Genomic DNA, 18,011 nt, shown 5'->3' on the forward strand with positions numbered 1-18,011 from the left:
AAATTGATTTCCACTTCTGTTTTACACGTTCAATACCGGTGTACTTGATGTCTCATTAATTCTCTGCATCATTTTCTAAATTAATTTGAGGGCTTCCGGCATCTCTTGCTCTGACTTTTCTAACCGTGTAATAGTTTCAGACACAGTTTGTATGAAAACCAAGTTATTCGTCAGAACCTTCAAATCCGAGCGTTTTCCTTTGCGTATTTGTTGGCATTCATTCTACAGTACCCCCACCCACTGTACGCTTTACCACTATACTCAGTACGCTGTTATGCGGATTTCCCACTGACCTGCTCCATTGCGTCCGAAGTCTCGAAGCCTGCTCATTACATATATGTTAGATACAGAATAAAAGTGATAGCTGTATTAAATAAAGGTTTATCCAATTAGCTATTAATACATTACAAATCTGTTCCTTTTCCAAAATCACAAAATTCCCATTGGTGTTTCTGTGCATTCTAAGAGGAATATAGTTCATATATATTGGATTAATACTAGTTAGAAAGAAAGTTTTTCCTCTGGAAGCGAGAAGCTTGTACTGACATAAAGTATTTTAACTTTAAATTCATGTCACTTATTCAAGACCTCTGATAGTCTGAAAATGTAAAGAATTTTATAACAAAATATGCTGAAACAGACACACTTACTTGCACGTTTTTTGGTCATAGTAAAACCCAGTGCTGCATTCTTTTATGTATCGGCAAGTACAGGCACACTCCTGTGGATCCCACAGTTTGGTGTCATTGTCTGCGATACATTTCTGTTCTTCATCTATATTTTGACAGACACAATTGCATTCTCCCTTTTCATATTTTTGCAGTTTATTGCAGTGCTGGAAAAGAAATTGTAAGCATGAATCAAAGATATGTAACAAACAGGTTTTCCAGGACAGAATGGGACTGTATATTTCGTAATAATTCTTTATGGTAGAGAGAGTAAGTAGCTCTGCTATTGCTGTTATCACTAGGGGGCGGAGTTTAGCATATTTGCATGTTTTATTCCTTTGTTGCTTTTGTGTGCTTTTGCTTCAGTAAAGTCTCATTTTATAAACCTATGGTTCAACAATTGGCTCTCTTCTGACGAAGGAAAAATTTTACAGTCTGTACAAGAGAAACCAAATGACCTGGAAATGTACAAAAACTTTCCCAGACATGTTCAAACATTTTTAACAGAGCCAGAACAGGTCACATTGTCACACAATTGTACCTACACCAATTTCACATTTCTGATAAATAATCCTACTTGTCTGTGGTGTAATAATCATGATGAAGATCTGGAACACATTCTTCTATACTGTCCATCCATAAACCACAAAAGAAGTAAATTAAAATCATCAGTACCAGTTGCAGAAGACACAGCCCTGCAGTATATATTGACTACCGGTACACCTCAACTCTGGCTACTAGCAAGAGGCATCTATAATGAACACTGATCAAAATACCCCTCATTTCTCGTGAAAACCAACAACTGAATAGACTACAGTGGACTATAGTGGATTTTATGTTGTCAGCAAACAGTTGGATACATTAAGAAGATTGATTGATTGATTGATTGATTGATTGATTGATTGATTGATTGATTGATTGATTGATTGATTGATTGCATATAAATCATATGCTCCCATTATATAAATGCACGACACCTTTTGAAGTAGAATGTCACCAGTCAGCCGAGGTCCACTTTGAGAAGAAGTCGATCTATGAGCTTACAGTCAACTATTTCAATCTGAAATATGCCTTAATTCACGTTGAGGTATTCGGCTTGCTCATAGGTGCTCGAGGGACTATACCAGCTTTTTTCGAAGAATTTCGACGGAAGTTTGCTCTGCCAACATCTCTGAGGGATGACATTGTGATAACTGTGTTTAAAAAATCCTGCCAAATCCTAATTAATCACATGGTGCCACATTAATAGCAATTGTAATTTTTCACGCCCTTTTCTTTGTTTCCCTTCTTTAAAATTTAATATCCATGTTTACATATGTATAATATATATATTTTTTTTTTTTGAGGATATACTGAGTCCGTAAGGGCTGCCCTCAATGGGGGGCAGTTTACTATCTATCTATCTACATGCATATTTAAGGGGTTAATGCATACTTCAGCTTTTAGCTCATATAAAAGCATATTTTCTTATTTTTTTAGCATTGTGATGCTTAAACCAAGATTAAGAATTCGAAAAATGGGAAAAACAGAATACCGAAGAAACTCAGACATTGAAACACATTACAGGAGTTACATTTTATTTATTGCAGACAGTGCACTGTTGTCGGCAAATCATTTTAGACAAATCCTTGGCAGTCAACAAAGCACTCAATTCTCATTTTATGGGTAATTGTCGTGGTTCTCACTAGAGTTAAAAAAAAAAAAAAGTTCCACAGAAGGCCTTGTTTTGAATTTGATACTGAGACTGAATTCCAGTCAAGACAAATATAAATTGTCTATACTTGAGGCAGTATCAATGACGCAAAGACATAGAACTCAGTCAACAAGGAAACCACTGCTAATTGCTTTAGAAAGGCTGAGTTCAGTGCGATTGCAACAGCACATGAAGGAGATGCTGATGGAAGTAAATCACAACTAAGAACAAGAAATGGAATCCATGGAGTTTTTGGACATTTATGACTATTTTCTTCAGTTGTCAGTGTACCAGAGCATATCACAAAAAGACTGTGGGTACTAAAAGATTATATATCCAACCCCTATAAAAAAGTGCCAAACGAACAACATTGGACAAATTCTTTGTTAGATTAGACTGCTACATTATACTTGTAGGATAAAAAATAATTGTACATGAGTAGTGTATGTCGTACATTGAATTCATCAGTTTCACGTTCGGGAATGTTCCAGTTATAATAAGATAAAATATATACGGTAATTTAAATTTGTATGTATGATGAATAATATAGCTTACCTCTTCCTTGATCTTACAGTCGCATTTGCATTTGGTATGCTGCTCCACAGTAATGTACTTCTTGCCTTTGAAGTTGAGTGTAGTTCCTCCCTCATATTGTGTCTCAATAACCTAAAAGTACACAAAATGAACATTTCTGCATTATTGTATTCATGAATGTAATCTTACTTCTTAATACTTTTCTAGTGCACATAAGCAGTAAAGATCATTCTGGTAATAACTATATTCTCATTGTAACATGATTGTCAGCTGTTTGCAGTTAGAGTGATATTGTTTTTGCAGATTACGAATGCAGAAAATGCAAGAATTTAGTATGAGAACTAATCTGTGTTATAGGATTTGTTCAAAGTGGTGTCCATCTGCATTTACACATTCCCTACATTTGACAGAATTGTTATTCACATGCAAAAGTACTACATATTTCCATTATGCTTGCAATTTCTCTTCTTATATTGTCTCTTAAGTTCGTCTATAGCGAGAGGTTATTCCTGTTTACTTAATTTTTAGTGTTTTTAGTATGTGGATAACCATTTCATCAAAATATATTTACAAAAGATCAGAAATCACAGCAAATAGTCCAAACAAAGCCACTTGTTCACACAGAACAAGAATTTAACAAAGATCGACACTCATTGGACAAGATGCACTGTGTAATGTCCTTCGCCATCTTTTATGAACTCCACACACACTGTTACGTAAAATGGTCGGGCACTGCAGTTAAGTATGTGGTACTGAATTGTGCCTACTAAACACCAAAACATATTGCTGAAAATTACATCGAAAATATTCTACAAAAATAGCATATTATGCAGGACTTGAGCACAACAAATGGGATATTTTATATAGGTGTTATATAGGAAATGTGCAGGGTCTGGACAAAAAAAAAGTGTATTACACGAGATAGCCTAATAAGCAGGCACGTATTATCGAGGTTTTACTGTATTACCAGACGTTTAGTTTACTTACAAATGGCTTTTAAGGAACCCGCAGGTTCATTGCCACCCTTACATAAGCCCGCCATTGGTCCCTATCCTGTGCAAGCTTAATCCAGTCTCTCTCATCATATCCCACCTCCCTCAAATCCATTTTAATATTATCCTCCCATCTACGTCTGCCCTCCCCAAAAGTTTTTTTTTTCGCTCTGGCTCCCAACTAACACTCTATATGCATTTCTGGATTCGCCCATAAGTGCTACATGCCCTGCCCATCTCAAACGTCTGGATTTAATGTTCCTAATTATGTCAGATGAAGAATACAATGCATGCAGTTCTGCATTGTGTAACTTTCTCCATTCTCCTGTAACTTCATCCCTTTTAGCCCCAAATATTTTCCTAACAACCTTATTCTCAAACACCCTTAATCTCTGTTCCTATCTCAAAGTGAGAGTGCAAGTTTCACAACCATACAGAACAACTGATACTGTTTCATAAATTCTGACTTTCAGCTTTTTTGAGAGCTGACTGGATGACAAAATCTTCTCAACCTAATAATAGCAGGCATTTCCTCTATTTATTCTGCTTTTAATTTCCTCCTGAGTGTCATTTACATTTGTTACTGTTGCTGTACTATGTTCTAGTCACGAGACGTGATCACATACTTTGTCTTTTCGGCATTTATTTGGAAATGCATCTCTTTACTTGCTTCAAATGTTTTCCCTAATAATTTATGGATTTTATAATACGTGTAACTTTCTCCATTCTCCTGTAACTTCATCCCTTTTAGCCCCAAATATTTTCCTAACAACCTTATTCTCAAACACCCTTAATCTCTGTTCCTCTCTCAAAGTGAGAGTCCAAGTTTCACAACCATACAGAATAACCGGTAATATAACTGTTTTATAAATTCTAACTTTCAGATTTTTTTATGGCAGACTAGATGACAAAAGTTTCTCAACCGAATAATAACAGGCATCTCCCATATTTATTCTGCGTTTAATTTCCTCCCGAGTGTCATTTATATTTGTTACTGTTGCTCCAAGATATTTGAATTTTTTCATCTCTTTGAAAGATAATCTCCAGTTTTACCAAATCTATACTAATAATAAATCTGTAATCGAAATTTTTCTGGTAATTTTCGCTTTTCCAAAAATAATTGGTGTTAACATGTATAATTAATCATCCTGAAACCGAAAATCGCTTTTTTGAAATTTTTTGTTTGTATGTCTGTCTGTCTGTCTGTCTGTCTGTCTGGATGTTTGTTACCTTTTCACGCGATAATGGCTGAACGGATTTCGATGAAAATTGGAACATAAATTAAGTTCGTTGTAACTTAGATTTTAGGCTATATGGCATTCAAAATACTTTATTTAAAAGGGGGGTTATAAGGGGGCCTGAATTAAATAAACTGAAATATCTCGCTTATTATTGATTTTTGTGAAAAATGTTACATAACAAAAATTTCTTTAAAAATGATTTCCGATAAGTTTTATTCCACGCAAAATTTTGATAGGACTGATATTTAAGTCTGTCTGTCTGGATGTTTGTTACCTTTTCACGTGATAATGGCTGAACGGACTTCGATGAAAATTGGAATATAGATTAAGTTCGTTGTAATTTAGATTCTAGGCTATATAGCATTCAAAATACTTTATTTAAAAGGGGGGTTATAAGGGGGCCTGAATTAAATAAACCGAAATATCTCGCTTATTATTGATTTTTGTGAAAACTGTTACATAACAAAAGTTTCTTTAAAAATGATTTCCGATAAGTTTTATTCCAGGCAAAATTTTGATAGGATTGATATTTAAGGATATACAAGAGTTTTAAAATAACAATACAATACATTTCCACCGCCGCCTCAGATTATAGTGTCGTTGTTCCGTAACTGCTATGTGCAAAATATTAAATTTTTTAGTAGGAAGAAAAGCAAATTTAATCATTCTATGGCAGTAGTGCATAGGAGATCGTGAATTCTTATATTTTTACACAATCGACTCTATTAATTTGGAGTGATTTATTAAAGGATGCATTCAAGACTAATTTAGAAAAATGTTAAACGAATTATCTTTGCACCAAATGAGTGGTCTCTGGACCAAAATGATAGCATTTTAATTATTTAAATACAATTTAAATTAAGTAGCATGTTAAACGATTTATTCTTCTATCAAACACGAATGTTCCCTGGACCCAATGTTCTATTTTAATTATGTAATTACTTTATATTTATTTCTAATAAGTGCAGCTGAGCGCACGGGTACAGCTAGTGTTTAATATAGATATTAAATGAGTCTTACACAGTTCTGACAACTCTTTGGAGAGAGAAAAAAACACTTTTGCATTGTTTTTTAGTGAAATTACCTGGAATGTTATCACTTCTGTGGCAGTTGGCTGACAACTCAGTAGATCGTGCGAACAGCATCCCCCACAGCGCTCCACTCGAGTGCATTGTGGGTAATAAAAGATGCTTCGGTCTTCCAAGTTCTGCAATGGAACTGTGACCAGCTCAGGTGCACATGTGCCAGGCTTTGGGGCTATGGCAGCTTCTGTGAGAAAAAAATATCATTATAGTTTTTTCCTTATTTGTCATAAGCACTTGATAATGCAATAGTACTTGGATTCTTGTACTCACTTCTTTCGTCGTCAGCACTGCCAAATCTATCTGGAAAAACAAAACAAGATATTTCGTTAATATTTTATGACTAATTTTCTTGTAATGTTTCATTTCTTGAACAATTTCGAGGGAAAAATTGTTCCGGGGCCATTAAACGTACCTATGCTCTACCAACTGAGGTAGTTGGTAAAGCGTTGGTACATTTAACCAAAGGTCCCGGGTTCGATGCCCATCCCCGGAACAATTTTTCCCTCGAAATTGTTCAAATCAACTTTACAGGGAGTTATACCTGAAAGTTTGATTTGCATAATACACGTCACTATTCGTTAACAGAAAAACCACAATTTAAGTCACACTGAGTTGGTGTGCACTCACTGCTGGTTGCTTGACGGTTGTCAGCCCACTTTGAGGTCTGTGGATATTTGAGAGAAAAATTGGATCGGTGTCTAGTAGAGTTCCCAAGTAGCTCAGTTGGTAGAGGGTTGGTATGTTTAACGAAAGGCCCGGGTTTGATGCCCGGTCCCGAAACAATTTTTCCCTCGAAATTGTTCAAATCAACTTTATAGGGAGTTATACCTGAAAGTTTGATTTGTGTTTCACTTCTTGCAATTCGTAGTTCAAATTTAATCCAATTAAATAATATACGTAGTATTGCAGTTATAATCTCAGAATTTCAGTTCCTTTCACTTTGTTAATATTTATTTATTTATTTACTTATAATGTGATAACTTGAGCTATATATAATCATAATTTTCCTTACTGTGTGTACCTAAAAATATTGTGTTCATTGTATGCTTTGCACTTCACTATTTTATTATTATTACTACTACTGTTATTATTATTATTATTATTATTATTATTACTACTATTATTATTATCAATATTATTATTGCCTTATATTTTTATACTTTGTATGTCTCACTTATTTTGAACTACTGTTCACATTTTATTATGCATTTTCCTTTCTTTCTATATGTTATATATTACGTCTGATTTCCACTGACTTGTTGTTTACATTATATTATGATTATCTACTTCAGTTTTGTGTGTAAAGTTGTAGTGTACTTTACTTTGCAAATTTCTAGTGTTCTTTGTATCTCAGTTTTACTCCTGGTTGAGTGTTAGAGAAGGCCGTATGTCCTTAACTCTGCCAGGTTAAACAATTATTATTGTTATTATAATTTTACACCTAATATTAAAATTCACTTACAATTTAAGATTGTAGAAAAGAAAAGTAAATTTGTTGTTTACAGTACAGTATTCTCTCGATTATTCACACAGTTTGAGCACCTATGCCACATTAATTTGTTAATTTACTGGCCGATTCTCCTTTCTCAATTTTTTCTATGATTTCTAATTTTTGTTTCACAGTTAATATAACTTCGTTTAGTACCTGACATGATTATTCACACACAATGTTTTCACAGATGACTGCAGTGAGAACAACATGTAGACAGCAAGTACACATAAAAACAGACTGGCCATTTGTATGACAGTATCAGGTACCTTTGGCTCAGATTTATCCCCTTCTTCTTTCACAAAGGGACAATCCTTTTCCCACCCCCTGAACAAGAAATCGTAAACTTCGAAGCAGCAAAGCTTAGTTCATAACCTACCATTTTAATTTGAAGACCAATATAATTTTTTCATGATTTCTTGTCACTTTGTATTAATAAGTAATAAATTATTTTCGACCATAAACCATGCATGGATAATCGAGAGTATACTGTATTAAATTTTTTTAATACATTTTCTAGCTGTGAAGTGTACGAACACCATGGAATGTAAATAAATACAATACAATACGTGCACATCATCAAGTCTGTATATAGTAGGATTTTTCAAAGGATCCCCAGTCGGTCTCTTTTGTTGCTGGAAGAACTTGGCCACACTGTCCAGCCCGGTCATTAAGGGACGCGTGCGGAAATTTCTAGGCGCGCAATTGTCACATTTTACATTGACTTCGCCACGTGGGTATGAAACAATCGTATATTTATTTCTATACAACAAATTGTACTTTCATTCAATCAATCACGAATTAATGAATGGTTAATTTTGAGTTACTGTGTACATAAAGATCCGTTATAGAACTATTGTAGGGTCAACTTCTTCAAATTAATATTATTTTCATACTTATATCAATAATAATAATAATAATAACACCAAAAGAAGATAATGTCAATTTGTATTTCGGTTCTAAATCCGCAGCGAAATCTAAAGTGGTATGTAATAAAATATGACAGCATTTTGTTTCTTTTACCTCTATTCGCCTTCACTCTCTCCTAAATGAATCACAAATCTCTCTTGGTTACTGTCCCTGTCGTGCTTCATGTAATTCTCTTCCGTTTTAATTGCATGTTGAACACAGGAGAACCAATTATGGGGACCGATTGTTGCAACTACGTCACACAGAAGTTAACACACTAGACTCATATCAGGGTAATATTGTTTTTCGTAACATAAGGCTTTAGTTGGTGCCAGATCATTTGCCAAGGATTTAGAATGCATTGGTATGGAGGAAGTCGTAACACTTCGTGTCCATATGAGGCTGCGAGCTCTCCACTGCATTTCTTACTAATATTGGCTGATTTGATTTCCTGCAACATAACTGCCTTGCTGGGTATGGGGTTGGGCACGGTAATATTATTGTGCCTCATAAAGTTAATTATGTCTTTAACATTGCTGTTCATCTATCATTGGTGTCTTGGAGTTGTAATTTACAATATACTCCACAAAACAATTGTAATAATAATAATAATAATAAAATTATAGAAGACTTTCAAACAGTGAACAAAAACACTATTTTTTTTTTCTTAACTCTACATTCACAGTACTTTAGTCCCTTTCACCATTGCTGAAAACAGTGCTGGAACTCTTGAGGCAGGATACTGTTCAAAGCCGTTATCGTGTTTTCTTTGATGTCATCCACATCACTGAATCGCTTTCCTTTCAGACATTTCTTCATCCGTGGAAACAAAAAAAGTCCGACAGAGTCAGATTGGGTGAGTAGGGTGGATGAGGCACAAGCACCATGTTGTTGTTTGTCAAAAACTGTCAGACTGTCAGAGCTGTGTGGGTTGGAGCATTGTCGTGGTGAAGCAACCAGTTCCCATTTCTCCACATTTCGGGGCGTTTTCGTTGCACACACTCTCGTAATCTTCGTAACACATCCAAATAGAAATGTTGGTTCACTGTTTATCCTGGCGAAACGAACTCTTTGTGAACAATGCCATTCACATCAAAAAAGCAAATCAACATTGTTTTCACATTGGATCGCACTTGACGTACTTTCTTGGGTCGTGGTGAATTTGGAGTTTTCACAGACTCGATGCTTGCTTTGATTCTGGATCGTACCCATAGCACCAAGACTCATCCCCAGTCACAGTTCTTTTAAGAAAATTTGGATCGTTCTGCACTTCACTCTTCAAGTTGCGGCAAACTCTTACGCAGTTTTCTCTTTGGTCATCTGTGAGCAAGTGAGGAACAAATTTTGCAGACACCCGTCTCATGTGCAAATCTTCGGTTAAAATTCACTGGACTGTGCTCCGTGACAGGTTCGTTTGCTCAGGAACTTCGTCAATGGTATTTCGACGATCTTCATCAATGCACGTTTGATTTTGGCAATGTTTTCGTCATTTTTTCCTGTCAAAGGATGCCTGGGGTGTGGGCATGTCTTCAGTTGACATGTTGCCAGATTTGAAACGGGAAAACTACTCGTAGACCTGTGATTTTCCCCAAAGCATCATCATTAAAGGCTTGCTGAAGCATCCCAACGTCTCAGCTGCACTTTACCCTGACAGAAAACAAAATTTCACACACACTCTTTGTTCCTTGTGGTCGACCATCTCACTAATCACCAAACGGTTGAAACAGGAATGTAAACAACACAGCACTACAAACAAACCACTTAACTCAGACTGACGCCAGCTCACTAATGATTGCGGGAGATCCCAAATTAACACCACCTAACAGCACAACTCTTAACTACAAAGCATGCGCTTGCAACAGTTCGGTTCCGGTTCTTTTGGGTCCATTCTCGTATGTTTGCTTCAAAAAGCGGAAACAAAGACTACCCCATCCCCCGAGTGGACAGAAAAGGTTGGGGGATAGTCTTGCTTCAAAAGGCAACCACTCAATGTGCAGTAGCCTCTGTCTTTAACTGGGGATGCATAGAACGATCCTACTATACATTTTATCAAGAAAGCATGAGTTATTTATTAGATGACTAGCCGTACCCATGCACTCCGCTGCACCCGTTAGAAATAAATATAAAGTAATTACATAATTAAAATAGGACATTTGATCCAGGGGACATTCGTGTTTGATAGAAGGATAAATCGTTTAATATGTTACTTAATTTAAATTGTATTTAAATAATTAAAATGCGATCATTTTGGTCCAGAGAGCACTCATTTGGTGCAATGACAATTCCTTTAACATCTTTCTTAATTGTTATTACATGCAACCTTAGTTTAATGAAGATTGACATCATTTAGGTTTATTGTGTATACTTTACATTACTTGCTATATGTTTCCATTGAATTATGGTAATAACTTAATTTTAACCCTTGTTTTCTACGTCTTCAGTAAATGGCGCTTGGCCCACTATGGTTCTGAAACCTTCATATAACTTAAATAGTGATACGTGATATGTAATTATATTTCTTTCTTTCGAAAATGTAAGAATTCACGATCTCCTATGTACCATTGCCATGGAATGAATAAATGTGTTTTTTCTTCCTACTAAAAAATTTTATATTTTGCACATAGGAGTTATTGCAGGAACAACAACGCTATAATCTGAGGCGGTGGTGAAAATGTATTATATTGTTATTTTAAGTCTTGTATATCCTTTAATCGATATTACTTCATACAAACACAGAAACATACTCTGTAGGCTATGTTTAATAGCTTTTGTTTATTGTTGTCCAAGGCCCCTTATAGATGAAGTCATTTGTTTTTTATTTCATCATAGCGCCTTTAGATGGCATTGTTACATAAATTTTAAAACTCATTTATCTCATGAAATATCAGTCCTATCAAAATTTTGCACAGAATAAAACTTATCGGAAATATTTAAAAAAAAAAACTTTTGTTATGTAACATTTTTCACGAAAATTAATAATAAGGGAGATATTTGGATTTATTTAATTCAAGCCCCCTTATAACCCCCTTTTAAATAAAGTATTTTGAATGCCATATAGCCTAAAATCTAAGTTACAACGAACTTAATTTATATTCCAATTTTCGTATAAATCAGTTCAGCCATTATCGCGTGAAAAGGTAACAAACATCCAGACAGACAGACATAGAAACAAAAATTTCAAAAAAGCGATTTTCGGTTTCAGGATGGTTAATTATACATGTTAACACCAATTATTTTTGGAAAATCGAAAATTACCAGAAAAATTTTGGCTACAGATTTATTATTAGTATAGATTTTAAATGTATACCTTTGCCAACAGTATTAAAATTGGATTTTAATGTTGCAGATGCTTATGTGCAACGTCTGATTTGTCACCATGGCATGTATGGGTGAGAAACAAGCTGCTGAACACTTCGCTGAAGTGTATTGCAATTTGCTAGATAAGCATCGTGAACGACTGGGATTTTACCTGGCAGATGATGCTGTTTTAGATTGGTTTGGTCGCACTGTTAGTGGGAAAGAATCTATCGCTGGTTTCATTAACCTAGAAGTGCCAGAAACCCAACACTGTTTAACATCAATTCTGCCTTCAGATCCCATTCAGCATCGTAAGAGGTCGTATGTTGAACCAATGGATGACAGTGTAATGTCATCTAAGGACCAGAAACACCTCGATGATTCTCTGTCAGATGATGAACTCGCAAAGCCATTGGTTAATACAGATTTTATTACTTCGTCAACCAAAGATATTGTGTCTGAAATTAACTTGAACAGGTTGTCTTTAGAACGCACTGGCCTCGAATCCACATTTGAATCTGTAGAATCTTGGGAGTCCCGTTTTACAACTCCAATGAACTGTGAGATTCCAACAGCCTCTGAGAATTATAACAAGTTTGAAGAGGGTCAAGGAGACTGTTTTCCAAAAGCCAGCATTAGTACTTCTGCCAAAGCAAACAGGTTTTTGGAAGCAAGAGGAAGCATTCAGTTCCTGCGTACCAAGCAGCCCAAGATGGCACCAAAGAATATGAAACTGCTGTCTGACACCATGAAATGGGGTCGCCACTTCAAGCTGCAGATAGCTTACACTGGGCCAAACACAGGATTTCATCAGGATCGCGGTGATGGGTTTACAGAAGACTTTAAGATATGGCTTCTGGTATATCAAGATAACACAAGCTGCAGAAGAAATCTCTCTAATGATTTTGATCGAGTAACCGGTAAAGCAACAGAAACTGGCTGATGTAAACTGTTTCACAGTCTTCAAATGCTTCTTAATTGTTGTTGTATAGTTCTATATTGCCTGTAGAGTTTCTTGCCTTATTGACTTGCTTTTAGAGATTATTTTAATACTGTAATATTAAGGCTCCTAGGCAATAATATGACATCACATTAAAAGTTGTGATCTGTTTTTAATTTACAGTACACTCTAGATTAATTTCCTTTTTAATTTAAAATATTGATTTGTGTATTTTCAGTCAAACGAAGACTTTGTATGCATTTCCGTTTCTTCATTATAAAAAGCATTCCAGTTAGCAGTTAAAAATAGTCTTTACACATTTAAAAATAGTCTTTTAATTTTATTACAATCCACTTTTTTTGCATACGGTTTGACCTCGATTTCTCAAATCGCAACAGGACCAAAAAATAGTTTTACTTGTAGAAATTTCGAGTTATTGAAATTTCATTTTAAAATTACAAAATAACATACTGTAAAAGATTACCTGTACATGCAGGATTATGTTTTACAAGAGGAGCACTGTATGACTGCAAATAGTCTGTCATTTTTTTCTGTTTCTTATCTTGTTTTCTTCCACGTAATTTTCCAACACATTAACAACACTGAAAAGATTATCATTCACATATGATTGTCCCTGGATGTAAGATCGAATTGTTGCTAGAGCACCTAATGTCTGGTTCACAGATGGTGTTAGATAACATTCAACCTGGCCAACCTCGACTAACTCATCTTCTTCTGATTCCCCCAGATCCACTGTTGCATTACTCTGGTCCATTCTGGCACTAAGTACACTTGCATCCATTGGATTCTCGGCCATGATAACTTGAGAGTCGAAGGTATCATAGTCAGCATCACAACTGACAATCCATTGGTGCTGTAACCATTCATCAAGACCAGAGGGTGGTTAGCTCCTTTTCATCTTCTTCACCGTCAACAGGCCTGAGTCACCGTACGAAAATCCTGCTTTTCGAAAGCAATTTGAGATTGTTTCTGTTTTGATATCGGTCCAAACTTGGGAAGTAACATTATAGAACCAAAAAGGTTAATCTCAGACACTATAGAATTCTAGATAAGAGTATTTTCTGTCTCTTGGGATCAAATTTTTGTCTCTAATTACCGAAAATTCGAAATATCGATGATTATTAACACGTAAAGTACATGTAATATGGTCGGGACCAAGAAAATTCTTCGAGAAATAGAATATTCGAGTTAAGCAGTTCGAGAAATCGAGATCAGACTGTATTATATATGAGCTCTTGGGAAAATTCACTACTTTCAAATGCAGTTTTGGAGAGGATGCATGTTTGTCTGTTATTGAAGGATTGTAAATTGTATCCTACACTGTTTTATCTCTTAACATAATTATATGTTTGCTTTCATGTAATAAAATTGTATTTTAACACTTTTAAAATCTTTACAGATGGAATTGAAATACCCATATTTTGGCTCATAATATTATGTATCATTGAAGTAATGCAAAATTATTTCATGGTGTGTTCATACTTGCAGTCCTCCCTTTTTTCTTTTTTTGTTTTCGGCTACTTATTAAGAAGATTTTTTTTCCACATGTTACGCTCTTGGCTCAGAGCATATGAGTTTATGCTAATAGCGTTTTTCTTTTCATTTTTATGTGCAAACATTCCAGTGTGACTACTTCCATAACATTTCAGCTATAGTAAATATACTCTTTCTTTTCTTTCCAGTATATGAATTAATACTTATTAAACTATAATGCTTATTTACGTCATTGGTAATTTGAATGATACAGGTATCAATTAATTCAAAAGGTGACAATCTTTTCCCACTGTTGTATAATAATTTTGGTTACAGTTTCTGACAATTTAGCCGCTTGAGTAAAACAGTCCAGTCAGCAATACCTTTAAAGTTTTTGCCAATCACATGTCACCCATGCTCACAACTCTTCCGCATTAGCATCAAAATGCGATATTGAAAAAGGACAGAGCTCTGAAAATATGGTACGAGTAATTTTATATCTTGTATCCTGAGTGCAGCCCTGCTTTGAATTGATGGTACTATTTTTATTGTAACATCATTGTCCTTGTTAAATTTTTGGGTATTTCAGCTTATTTAATCAAGTAAAAAGCTCCTCTCATTGTGTTGTTTTCACCCATCATCCCCTTAAAGAACTAATAAGTACTTGGAAGCAATAAATAACACTCAAGGAAGAAAAACAGCATTGAAACTAATTAATCTATAGTCCATACTAGATACAGTACTCATCAGACTGTCAGCAAAAAGGAAAATTAAAAAATAAAATTAGAATCAGTTTTCCTTGGAAAGAATTAAACTAATTGCTCCTCAGAAGAATAGTCATTGCCTACAAACTGATAATGAAGTAATAGAAGAGTTAGTATATGTATACCGCCGTTATAATGAAGATCTTTTTAGGGTAAATTGAATTTTCTTGATTTAGTTATATAAATTATTTCAGGTCAAGGTGCAGTTTATATTTTGGTGGAGATGGATTACATTTATATTTGTTATTGGATTAATATTTGAAATTTTGTTATGAAATTGGTATTTTCTCGCTGTTTAGCCGTTGTATTTCAGTAGGTTAGAACAAAACTTCCTTTGATGCAGAACACTAAGCAGTAGAAATAAAATTGTCTTCATTCAGCCATCATTCATACCCAAAACACCCAGAAAAATAGTGCTACTGGTTGATTTAAAATCAATAATAGAAGCAGTCACTTATGATACAAAACTTCAGTCAACGATTGATGAAAAAGAGTAACTGAGAGAAGTACAGAAATGTATAAGCTTTAAATAAATTGTTTTCATGTTTGTTTACATGATAATTAACGCATAATCTTTTGGCAAATGAGAGAAAAATCATAACAATAAAACATTTAATAAACTTAAATTAAAAGAATTATGAAAACAAGATCCAAATAATTTACACAAACAATTGCAATAAAATAATTAAAAGAAAAAATTGAGAAAATGTTCAAAAATGCCAGAAAACAAGTTTTACACGGCCAAAAAGAGGCAGTAGCACTTCTTGAGACTTTTCACAGTGGTCAGATTTTGTTGGTCACAACTTAATTCATTAGAGTTAGTCGTACATGAATAAATTACCCCAAGTTTTAAGTTATTTTTCTTAGTAACTTGTCATACAAGTAATAGTTCTACATTTCTTCCTTGACATAATGAATTCCATTTGTTGTCATTTCTTTATGCAATTTTCTTCAACTTATGAATTAGTTCATACTCATCGATGAAATGTTGTTCATTAATACATATGTTTTGATTTCATTATAGCATGAAGAGATGCTATAGCAATATATTCTGTTGGTGTATAATTTTAGTTTGAGCAACTTGCATTTTCTTGAAATAATTTACAAGAACAAACTTTGTTCACTATTCCAACATACAGGAAAAAGGAAATTACACTGTATTATAATTGATCTAAGTACTAATGTTATTTTTTTGTACCAAAGGCTTCATTTAATTTCTTTCATATTCTTGAAAATAGTTACATTTGCTGCCTTGCAAAGGTGGCAGGCATTAAAACATTTCATTATGGTTTCTGATTTTTATCGTAATCCAGTATATATTATAAATGAATTCATTCCACTTATAAAGATGATAAAAAATAGAGAAATGTAGTAAAATGTATAAGAGATGAATAGAATAAATTGTGTTTTATTTGCATTTGAACTTATAATTCACACCATGATAATTGTATCAATCATAAGTGTGTGTGTCGAAGGATATAAAAATCACTGGCAGTTTAAATCTGTAAAGTTATTTGGAGACTTCTTTTGCAGTATTTTTCTAAGCCTGTCTTCCTGTTTTAGTAATGAGATATTTTAACAGGGTTCAGTTAATCTAGAGTGTACAGTAATCAGAAAGTGAATGTTGTTACCTAGCATATGTCAGAGATATAATCTTGAAGCATAGGTTAACATTCTTAATAGCAACTTACCGTAATGAATATTTCCATCCAAACATTCTAATGTTTGTTCAATTTTTGGTAATTTATTGAATGATACGATAATCCATTTTTTATATAAAACAATTGTTCAAGAGTTGATCATGTCAGGGAAAAATATTTTATAAATTTATATCAAGTGTCTTAATTACGATATTATGTATAGATTAAGCTGTTTTATAAAGTACTTGAATTGCCTTAAATACTTAATTTAGTTGCTTTCTTGTAAGAGAGTATGATGAATATTTATTTGAGTCCTTCACAGAAGTTTTAGCCTTTCACTGTTGACATGAAAATACTCATTAAGAGGTCAGTACACAATGGCAATATATCATGTTATCAGTGGAAAAGGATTTATATATATTAAAGATGGAGAGTATTGACAACTGGTATGAAATGCAATGTGAGAATAGCCTATCATACTTTAGTTTTTTTCATCACTTTATGGTTATGTTATTGAATTAGCAGTTCTGAAGATGATAATATAGCTACAGATAGATTGTTGAATTCACATAGTAAGTTTTTTTTTTAACAAGTTTTAGTACAAATATATATTCTGTAAAATCTTAGAATTTTACTTGTGTACCTGATATAAACAAATTTGTATGTCTGTGTGAGTTACAGTAACAAAGTTGATTCACTTTTTGTTTAATGTAATCAAAGATTGAAGGACAATAATTTTCTTGTTCCAGTTTCTATTTTGTAACATCAAGTTTGTAACAAGATTTAATTAAAAATGTTCTGTGTTAATACTGCATTGTTTATTTTTTTTTTTTTTTTTGGTTTAAAATCTCGTACATCATCAGAATTTGTCAACATTTTATTGGCTGGTTTTTAAGGGTATATGTACGTGAACGACCACAAATATTATCAGAAAATGCAGGCTCTAAACTCCTAAAATTTTATAAGGAAATGAGCTCACAATTGGACAAAAATTACATGGTACCACAACAAGATTTATTAGAACTTAAATATCTTATAAAAGTATAGAAAAAGGTTACTAATAATATTTTTCAAAGCAGTTTTATCAGAGTATAAAAAAAAAAAAATTTGCAGTTACATCATTTGGTAACCATAACATTGTTATGGTTCCTCTGACATCTTTAATATTTTTCCTGCATGTAATAAACACTTATTTCTGAAAAGTAGACAATTCTCAGACATGTAGAGTTGTATTTTAATACAGTTAATTTTTTATTTGTCCTATA

At 33.8% G+C, this 18,011-nt stretch overlaps 2 protein-coding genes across 3 annotated transcripts in view; one reads left to right on the forward strand and one right to left on the reverse strand.

Annotated features, from left to right (window-relative positions):
• Positions 1–17,558, forward strand: part of LOC138698466 (uncharacterized) — a 31,249-nt gene extending 13,691 nt beyond the window's left edge. For both annotated transcript variants that reach the window (XM_069824408.1, XM_069824409.1), the window contains one exon: positions 11,958–17,558. In XM_069824408.1, the coding sequence (XP_069680509.1) occupies positions 11,988–12,851 (864 nt within the window). In that variant the 5' untranslated portion in view covers positions 11,958–11,987 and the 3' untranslated portion in view covers positions 12,852–17,558. The remainder of the gene's footprint in view (positions 1–11,957) is intronic.
• Positions 1–18,011, reverse strand: part of LOC138698465 (uncharacterized) — a 67,631-nt gene that overhangs the window by 5,582 nt on the left and 44,038 nt on the right. Inside the window, exons 3-6 of the mRNA XM_069824407.1 lie at positions 6,484–6,513; positions 6,213–6,397; positions 2,917–3,027; positions 651–835 (exon numbers count right to left, since the gene is read on the reverse strand). Of these exons, the coding sequence (XP_069680508.1) occupies positions 651–835; positions 2,917–3,027; positions 6,213–6,397; positions 6,484–6,513 (511 nt within the window). The remainder of the gene's footprint in view (positions 1–650; positions 836–2,916; positions 3,028–6,212; positions 6,398–6,483; positions 6,514–18,011) is intronic.

The sequence above is a fragment of the Periplaneta americana genome, chromosome 4 (assembly GCF_040183065.1).
Source record: "Periplaneta americana isolate PAMFEO1 chromosome 4, P.americana_PAMFEO1_priV1, whole genome shotgun sequence".
In the NCBI taxonomy this organism is placed as follows: domain Eukaryota; kingdom Metazoa; phylum Arthropoda; class Insecta; order Blattodea; family Blattidae; genus Periplaneta; species Periplaneta americana.